General features: G+C 40.3%; 1 protein-coding gene across 1 annotated transcript; it reads left to right on the top strand.

The window, feature by feature from the left end:
• The first annotated feature begins 1464 nt into the window (after positions 1-1464).
• On the top strand, positions 1465-9508 carry LOC107714407 (PR domain zinc finger protein 1-like). The gene is made up of 6 exons (XM_016520242.1): positions 1465-1606; positions 3088-3282; positions 4372-4624; positions 6516-7480; positions 7586-7714; positions 7828-9508. The coding sequence occupies exons 1-6, from the start codon at positions 1580-1582 to the stop codon at positions 8413-8415; spliced, it is 2157 nt and encodes a 718-aa protein (XP_016375728.1). The 5' UTR covers positions 1465-1579; the 3' UTR covers positions 8416-9508.
• The last annotated feature ends 976 nt before the right edge of the window (positions 9509-10484 follow it).

Below are 10484 nucleotides of genomic sequence, written 5' to 3' on the forward strand. Positions count from 1 at the left end.
TCTGCCCGCTATTGTTTAGCTGGTTTTCTTTCAGGCCACATTAAACCCTTTATATAGACAGTAAAAAGGTCCATTTGAATTTGACTTCAGAGTTGAGAGAGTCCTCCCTGCCCCCTGGCCTCAGCTTGTCCAGAGAAAGAGAAAAGGTGTCTGATCAAGCCCTGGAGGGTTCAGCCCTTTTTGGGCTTGAAGTCTCTTAAAGTGGATCTTATTGGGAATGGCTGAGACAGACTCTCTTCTCTCGGATCCAGCTTGCTGGCAGGTCCCAGTTTCAGCTCTTTCGTTTGAAGGTGAATTTCAGTGTTTTGGTGCTGGTCCTTCCTGGACTTCTTATTGAGTGGGTTTCAGTGTAAACAGCTGTGGACCAGATTGGGGCGGGTTGTGGGCTGAGTGGGTTCTGGGCAGCCCTTGGGGCTACAACAATCTTCTGGGTAGTCTGCTGCCAGGAAATAGTAGGCTGCGACTGATGTGGTCAGCTCTTTGTCACTAGCTGAATTTCGGGTGGGTGAGAGTGTTTTTGTGTGTAATGAGTGTTTTTGAGTATGTCTGCTGAGGGGCAGGCATTCTTCCTTCAAGAATCCTTCATTAGTACTTCATATTCTCCTATTGAAAGAGAAATGTATACAAGAGAAGTTTCTCTGATTTTAAGAATGATCGACATGTTAGAACCCAGAATGTGAGTTTGTAGGAGTGCTCTCAAGAATGAATAATGCACCGGAGAAGGTAAGTATTGTGGGAAAGAGTGTGAAATGGGGGATAAAAGAGGAACAGGGACGTCAGTCAGCTCCCAGTAAACGGCATTACTCATCGAGTCACCGTCACAGGACGTCCTTCCTTCACAGGATGAGAGTGAGGGGAAGACGCATCAACATGTTCACTTTCCTCTTCAAACAAGAACGTAGCTCTGGGGGTTTGGGTCAAAACAGTCTCGTGTTGTGCGTCTCAATAATTCAAAGACTATGTTGATCACTTTTTTCTTTTGTGAGAGTCTGTGTTATATATATATATATATATATAAACATAGTATAAATTGAAATAAAGTTAAAATATAGTATTATCATTTTTGGATTTCTGTTTTGATAATTACAAAAAAAATTATTCTATAATATAATGAAAAAATAAATTGCATACTGATTAAAATTTATATTTAGAAAAAGATTATTTAGAAAGTACATTTGAATACAGTATAAACTTTTTTAATAGAAGAATATTTTAAGACAAAAAAGGGCAAAAAGGTCAAAATAAAGGAAATTTCGGGTGGTTAGTGCACTTTTTTTTTTTTATTATTTATTAATTATTTTCTCTGCAATAATGTGTGTGTGTAGCAGTGGAGTAATTGTTAGATCATGTACTCTGGAGGCGGAGTCAGTGATACTAAGGCAGGAGGAGATAGTGGGCAGGGCCAAAGTGCCTTCAACAAGTCAGACAAACTTGCTCAGGCAGTCAGTCAATCTCAGGCACTTGCAGGAGAAGTCACTTACCATCTGGACTAGCAGTGGGACAAGACAGGAGAACTGTGAGCTGCACCTGTCCCATACATATACACACACACTCAGGGGAGAGATCACACACAGCCTCTATGTGTGGCTGGGACCAGAGCGTCCTGGTAAGTGACATTTCTCTAAACTCAGTTTCTGTGTGTTCTGCATTTATTTCTGTGTAAAGCAGAGAATGCGTTTTACAATGGAACTGATTGTTTCTATTATTTCATAAATGAAATGTTTAGTGGTTATTCAGTTATTTAGTGGTTGTTAATTCTATGTGGTGTGATTGTTTTGAGGTATAGAAAAACAGTTTTATTGGGGCTTTCTAGTTCATTATTTTTTTTTTGTGAAAATTCTTGACTGTGATAATTTAGGCATTTTCATTTATTTTAGTATTTAAAACAATTCTTAGAAAATAATTTCTGTATTTAATTCTTAGAAAAAATATTTCTGTATTTAATAATAGTTTATAGTTTTATTAAATTTAAACTAAATTTTTTTTTTTTAAGATTTCACCTAAAAGTAGTATTTTTTTTTCTTATCAAACATAATATATAGTTTTATATTGTGCGTGCATATTTAGTATGCATACATCTGATTTCCATGTTTGTTAATGTGGAGTTTTTCAGTTTCATTATGAGTTTTGGTTCTACAGCTGTCCTACGCACACAATTCTTTCTAACAAAAACATAACTATTTTCTGATCTTTTTTTTTTTTTAAATGTATAAAATGTTGGTATAATAGACAATGCTCAACTACAATTTATATTCATCACAAATCAACTTTTTCACAAATCAGCTTTGAAACATAAATTGTATTAATTCTGTAAACTTTAAATAAAAACAAACTACAAACATTTGTAATTATAAGAACAAATAGTTTTAAATGAAGTTTTTAGTTTAATTTTAAATGTACTTTTAAATTACATGAAAACACTTTTAATCATTTTAAGAGATTTAATAAAACATTCTCAGAGAAGTTTAGTTTTAGTCCTGAACAGGTAACTATGTATTTTCCCTTTTGAATTTTGGTTGTATCAATTTGCGTCAAAGTTTTTCCTCTTTTGTTTCTATTTCTCACACACACATTCTCTGGGATGGATTGATGGTTCCATTGCTCTGCCACTCTGATTCCAATTTTAGCTACATTCAGATGTAGACGGGACTTCCTTCCTCTGTTTTCCTCCATTTGTGACTATTTTTTCACTCAGGGAAGAAAACAGGGAGAGGGTTCGACTCATGTTGATAGACAGAAATGAAGAGTAGGACATGAGTAGAGAGACTTTGATCAGTTCTGACCTTACGGAGCGGGTCGGCACGGCTGTTGTCTTTTATTTACTTTAAGAGCACTTCAGCTTGTGTAGAAAGAAACTTCTTAGTTTTTAATGTTGTGTAAACGATTAAGCTCTAATTTAGGCAAAAATATTTAAATTGTAATTAATTAAAATTTGTAGTATAAATGAACATTTGCGCAGCACGAAAGTTTTAAAGCAACTAGATCATTTAGGTAGTTTAACCTTTACTCTTTCCTAAGATAATGTTTAGTTCTCTAGTTCTCAGATCTGATAAGTCATTCAATTCGAATGCTTTTTCTTTTTCTCAGGCTGCTTCTCATCACAGCTCGGCCATGTTGACTACTGAGGAAGCACCCTACGCCGTGGACAATGAGGAGCTCAAGATGGATGTAGAGGATGTAGACATGACAAAATGGACGGAGGAAGAGTTTGAGGAGAAATGCACGTACATCGTAAAAGATCACACCTGGGAGGGTCCTCTAGAGAACACAGAACTCACCCGGGCCGCAATAAAGTAGGAGCGGACAAGAAAAACAATACCGGGTCACTTCCTGTTCCACTGACTGACTTCCTATGTGACATCATGGGCTAGATGGTTATGTAGAAGAAGTGCCTTTATATTCTCAGAGCGATCAGAAACTGCTGAGTAAAGATCTGCTGTTTTGTGAACTGCATTGCTGCACTGGTGCTGCATGACTGAGAGAGCACTGATACGTTCCATGTAGTGTAATCTTTATTTGACTGTGCAGCGCTCTGAGCATGTGGGACAGGAAGTGCTGAATGACTCTTCAGTTCTGCTGCTGTGAATATATCTTTCTCAAGAATATGTCCGCTTTACAGATTATCTGTGTCATTGCAGTTATTCAAAGTGTTTGACCAGTGAAAAAAGAAATCCCATTGCAACATCACAGTTGCCACTACCATTAAATGCCACTAACAATTCAAACGAAATGTTTTTCTCACTCCTCTGTGACTTTCAGCTGTCGTTTACAGCTGTCGTCACGGAGAAAGTGCAAAGTCAACCTGCTCTGGTTTTGTGTTGACTTATTTTCTGTCACTTCCATATTGTTGCCAAATCGAAGATCCCCAAGTGGAACAACTCTGGTCTTTACCTACTAGTCACAGCACTGATATCATTTTTCCTGTGTTACTGTCAGTCCTTTACCATATGATGCAGGGCAGGTGATTACAGAGTCACTGGTTAGCTTTTCAAGCATAGAGAAAAAGTGCTAGAGGAAGTGTAGTGTTGACGTTTCTGAGGGAAACCTTGTTTGTGACGTCTTGAAAGTGTTCCTGGAACTTGCAAGCTTAGTATAAACAAGATACTGAGACAGGCGTCCCCCTACCATACCTCAGACGAGACCTAAGAATGCATCAGAGAACTGGATGGAGATACTCTGAGACTGTGCATATTAGTGTGGGGGCGTTTGCTGACTCACTGTGAGACTTTATAAGAGCAAACCCCACTTGTCTGTCTCAAAGACGTGAGAACTACACTGGAGGACTAGAGAATAGAACATTGTAATAAAGAAAACGAAAGTTATTCTAATAAAAAAAGATCTGGTCTTAATTTTCTTCATTGTATTTTCTAGATATACTCAAATGGAGAGTTCCATCATTTTGTGGACGGACTGGTCGAGGAGAAGAGTAACTGGATGCGTTATGTGAATCCAGCACATTCCCAGCAGGAACAGAACCTTGCTGCCTGCCAAAATGGCATGAACATCTATTTCTACACCGTGAAGGCCATTCCTGCAGATCAGGAACTACTGGTGTGGTACTGCCCTGAGTTTGCCCGCCGTCTCAACTACCCTGCCTCTGGAGAGATTATGATGCAAAAACTCAGTAAGTTCACAAAAATACATATATGTGACATCTCTCTATTTGCCATAGACCTGGACATATATTTGATCCTTGTTATCTCAGTTTAAGTCAAGAAAAACATGCCTTTCCCACTATAGAGATAGACCCTGTAAGCATGGTGCAAACACACCAGCTTCTTCCCTTTCATCTCTGTTAAGATCGGAATTCTTTGAACTACTCTATTTCTCTCCTTTCTTCCTCAACAATGTTTTTGTTCAGACTAATTACAAAGAATAGGAGTGTAATGTTGCAGCCATTGGTGTTTGAGGACGTTCTTTAAACATGAAAGTGCAGACTAAGGTTTGTTTTGCCCAACATACTAAACCAGCAATAAAAGTCTCTAAGCTAAAAAAAAACGAGACAGAGGGAAAGATTGATACGGAGGAGAGGGGGAGATTAAAGGAAGGTGAACAGGCCAGTCAGTGTGACTCCTCTCCCCAGAGTCATGCGCATACCCTGGGGCCACTGGATGTAGCCGACCCCTTGAGCTCAACACACACACATAGACAAGTCTGTAATTACACCTACTCACTCATGTCTGCTGCCCCTCTACCTGCAGCCTTAAGAAGGAATAATACCCCCTGCATCTCAAAGCGGAACAGTAGCAACCCTAAAGAAACCTGGTGTATGACTCAATCTAATAGAATGGGCTGATCTGACTGACACAGCCTCCCACCTGAAACTGATTTAGACACTGACATTCTATTTCACTAGTCCTGTCTGGTGTAAGATGACAGCACATTCAGCCAACATGTATCTTGAGTCCCTTCATTCCTTTGTCATCCTGCCTCAGGAGGTGTGCGAGGAACTTCATCTTTTGTTTGCCACTTTAAGAGTAAGGAGAGGCTAGTAAGAGTGCGCACGAGAGAAAAAAACCTTCCATTGACTAGTTGAACTTCCTGGTGGCAGGGCTGTGCTGACAGATTGATATCTCTGTGATCGCCTGCTGTTTGTTTTTGGCAAGCTCTCTAGGGAGGAACAGAACTGGTACTATCTGTGGAAGAGAGGTGGGAGGGGAGAACTGATAACCTCTCAGTTTGTTTACACGTAGCTGCCGGTACAGAGGGATAGGGGAGAAGAGAGTCTGGTACATCTTTTAAGGGATACTTTTCATGTGCACACTCATATTCACACTTGAATTCTACACAATTAACCCCGTGAAAGTTCAGTGAACAGGAAGCAGGAAGTTATTTAATTGTTTACATCCTTTTGAAGGAGATTAACATTGAAGTACTTAAGATATATGGGAAAGTAATTTTCTAATTAGCTTTCCACCTTTCATCAAATGTGAGTGGGTGGAAGGGTCAGGGTGGTTTATAATGGGTCTATTTAGCCTAAATTTGAGAATTATATTACTCTATGCATGTTTTATATATATTTGTATTATTGTGAATTCTGCAAAAGCTTTTAAGTTTGGCGCTGTGCAGAAATTTGGGAACTCTTTTAAGATCAGTCACTAAATAAAATCCATCCCTGGTCTCTGTGGACTCTAAAAGGGAGAGATCTAGGCATGTAGATCCCTATTAGCAGGACGCCATCAGTCCCCCCACACCCACTCAGTGAACCCCATTAGATAGTATCAGTGCATCCATCCCACCCTGACCGGGGCGGCTGTCAGGCCTCACATCCTGTCTGTAGACCCTAACACGGGATAATTTGTCAAACTGTCACACTAAGTGAACCACTGGGGTGCTTTGTTGAAATTTGCTTTAAGAATAGCTGTATCCTCTGGGACAATGGAACTGCTGTGTCCCTCAAAATAACAGTAACTGGAATTGGGATTGTGACCATGTAACAAATATCGCAAACAGACCTGTATCAGTGAATGTAAATGAGTGAGAAAATTAACATATTGTTTTTTGTGTGTAAACAGAGCAGAGCCTGATTGAAGCCACACAGCAAGTGACTGAAATCAAGCACCCAGGGAAAAGAGAGCACAGTGTTTCAGAGATTCTGAAAGACGTACTGCAAGAACCCAGCAGACCACTTCCCACCCGTCCCCGCTGCCCCAACAGCCCAGACCGACCTCTTTACCCCAGTGCTGTCTATCCGCTCCGCCCTTCCCTAAGCGAAGACTTTTTAAAGACTACCACAGTATTTGGCCTCCCGAACCGCTCCCACAGACAGTGTTCAGTGACACCCAGCCCTTCAGCACACAGCAGTCTGGAGAGCAGTCCAGAAAGCAGTCCCACACCAGCATCCCTTGAGCCAAGAGACACCCTTCTCTCCTTCTCTCCAGCACTCTACAGTCGTGGCCTGAACCACTACCCAGGCTACTCACCAGCAGGCTCCATGCCATTCTACCCTAACCCGCACTACTCACGCTACCTCATGCCCCACTACCCTGTTAGTAGTCTGAGTGGGCCACCTACTTTGGGAGGTATATTTCCACACATGTACCCCTTTTATAGCAGATTGGTACCCCCTCATGTACCCTTCCCACCTGGCATGCTTCCGTCCGAGGGTAGTCGACAATTTCTGCTTCCACCTGACTCTCTGGCTCCCAGGGACATCCTGCTCCCAGCGGCCACCAGTGCCTTTTCTGCAGCCACCTCTCTGAAAGACAAACCAGTCCATGGGCATGGGAACCCCTACGCTCCCGCTGGTGGGTCTCCACCAGCCGGCTCTGCAGCCTCTACCGGACGTGTTCCTACCAAGCCTACCTCAGCAATCCTGAGTACCAGCCGCTCGGAGGATAAGGCGATCAATCTAAGCAAGATGAAACAAGGTTCCACAGGCTACAAAACTCTAGATTACCCACTTAAGAAGCAGAACGGGAAGATCAAGTATGAGTGCAATATCTGCACCAAGACTTTTGGTCAACTTTCCAATCTCAAGGTAAGCAAGACAACTGTGCCTCCTTTTTGATGAAAAGCATATGTGTGCTACACATCTGTTAGAAACACTCCTGGTAGTACCTAGCTTACCTGTCTTTATTTCCAGGTGCACCTGCGAGTCCATAGCGGTGAACGACCCTTTAAGTGTCAGACCTGCAATAAAGGTTTCACTCAGCTGGCCCACCTGCAGAAACACTATTTGGTCCACACAGGAGAGAAACCCCATGAGTGCCAAGTAAATAATACCAACAATTTCAGTTGTAACCAGTCATTTCATTTTCTGAGTACATTTGTAAGGTTTCTGCTCCAATAAGAATGAGATCCTAAAACTCTGCTTTCACCTCACAGGTGTGTCACAAGCGTTTCAGCAGCACTAGCAACTTGAAGACCCATTTGCGACTGCACTCTGGTGAAAAGCCCTACCAGTGCAAGATCTGCCCAGCCAAGTTTACACAGTTTGTCCACCTCAAGCTGCACAAACGGCTGCACACACGAGAACATCCACACCAATGCCCGCATTGCCACCGCAACTACATTCACCTTAGCAGCCTGCGGCTCCACCTCAAAGGCTACTGCTTAGCGGTCTCTCCTTCTCCCAGCTGCAGCCTGGATGAACTCAACCGCGTGAATGAGGAAATTGAACGCTTTGACATCAGCGATAATGCAGACAGACTGGAAGAAATGGAAGGGTTTGATGTGGAGAGCATGGTAGAGAAACAGATCTTTGGCCTGCTCTGGCAGGAGATGGATTTTAAGGCGTCTTATCACAAAGGTAGCACTGGAGGAGACCTGCACCCCCCACCACCTGCATTATCTATATATCGTCTGAACGAGCATGGCAGTGAGGACTCTGTCATCAAGGTTCATTGCAGCAGCCCTATCCAGCTCCTACCTGTCAAGGTTAAAAAGGAGACAGAGGAGGCCATGGAAACCTAGCCAACTAGAGGATTGCTGACCATTTACCTGACTAGCTCTCTTGACAAGGTTATGGACAGCCACAAGTATACATAATTCTTCTCAAAGAATCAGGCTATGGCCTTTATGTTCAGGGACTTGAGTACTCAGGGCTAACAGACATCGTTCCAGTCCATCAGTGGTCCAGTATGTCCTACACAAATTAAAAAGACAATCATATTCTTTTATTAATATTATTAATATTATTTGCTCTTCTTGGTGTTTATTTTAGTTTGTTACGTAATCTATTTAATTTATTATTCAACGCATCATCCTTCACAACCAATACGTGGAAATAATGTTTACAATGACTGGTTAAATCATTGTAATTTACTGTTTTATATATTTTCTTTTGCTTTATTCTTTTGTGGATAGTAACTGTAAATAGTGTCCCAGTTGACTGTGATTTCATGTGTGACTGCAAAGAGCTCACCACATTCAGGTTTATTTTTAATGTGGGCTTTGAAGTCAGAGGTAGACCTTTTTGTTGAAGGCATTTTTTAACTATAGGAAAGGTCAGAGGTTACGTATCTATGTGTACGTGTTTTACAAAACATTTATTCTCTTAATTTTGAGCTCTACACAACATAATGAATACAAAAAGGGCATATTATATATTACCAACAACTGTTACCTCAAATGTCAGAGTGAGTGTGTGTGTGTGTGTGTGTGACACTGACACTGACACTGCAATTTCTTACTTATGTGTGGCACATTACAGAAACCAAAACGATAAAGAAATGAGAATGTGGAAATGATAACCAAAGTGAACTCTTTCGTTTATTTTCAGAGATGTGTGCAAGTGCAGCGTGAGCTGCTGCAACTGTCTGCTCTGCAGGTCTGTGATGATGTTTATGGACACTCCACATCACTTTGGCCTTTGTATGCACTGGTTCTTTTTTCTTTTGTCTTATGTTTGTACTTTTTTCTTTGTTTTTAATATGATTTTGTGCAGCGATATTAGTAGGACAGTTTATCAGCAACATGTGCTGTGAGGTAGTAGTACTGTATCTCATACACTTTCTGTCCTAAAGTATGACCAAAGTCTACACCTCATCTTCAGCTTTAAATTAAAGGAAAAAAAAAAGACTGTCTTTGTTTACGTAGCTATTTAAGTACAGCTTTGACAAAATGTAAATTATAATATAAATCTTCACTGATCTAAAACATTTTTGTCATGTGTGTTTTTTTCATGTAAAACAGGGCTCATTCTTCTTTAACCACTATATAGCACAAAAACTCAGCGCAGCATTTTCCTAAACATCTGAGATTCATAATTCATGTGGATATTTGGTGGATTCTTGATGTGATTGCAGGAAGCGGCACAGAAATGATTCTGTGCTAATTTGACCTAATTTAAATGTTATAGATTTATAGCAAATGTGAATCGATACAATTACAGAATATATTTAGCAGCAAAGGTCTTGTTAAGTATTTTCAGTTTTGTATAAAAAGGTATAAAACGTGTAAGTATAAAAAGGATATTTGCAATCTGTCAACCTTCAAAGAGGTTTTTTTTTTCATTATGACTTCATTTTGACAATTTTCTTTCCATTAAACATTCATTTATATAACAATTAGCAAAAATAAAATGTGTAAAATATATTTGTAATTAACTGCAATAGAAAAAAGCCACAAATAAACATAATTTTAAAAATACTGAATGGTTCTGATTCTTAGGTACTTCAAAATACAACAAACTATCCTTTACGGTGCATTAAAAACTGGGTCTGCGGGTCGCTCCGGGGTACAAGTTAGTAACACAGCAATTACAAGTTGCTTCATTTGCACTTCTGATGAATAGATCCATGACTAGGCAGACAAAAGAAGCAGTCACCAAATCCAAAGTGTAAAATTCCACACCACACAAATCATGACACTGTTAGTAATACCAGCCACAACAGGCCTATAACTATATTACACTATACACATACACGCTATGTCACTACAATAATGAAATGCATATGAATATCAGCCAATTAAAATGATTCTGACTGTTAATGTGTCATGTCTTAGTACTGTACAGCAGTGTGCTTTTCTCAAAAGAGATC

This window comes from Sinocyclocheilus rhinocerous, unplaced genomic scaffold (genome assembly GCF_001515625.1).
Source record: "Sinocyclocheilus rhinocerous isolate Xijiao unplaced genomic scaffold, SAMN03320098_v1.1 scaffold839, whole genome shotgun sequence".
NCBI classification, from domain to species: domain Eukaryota; kingdom Metazoa; phylum Chordata; class Actinopteri; order Cypriniformes; family Cyprinidae; genus Sinocyclocheilus; species Sinocyclocheilus rhinocerous.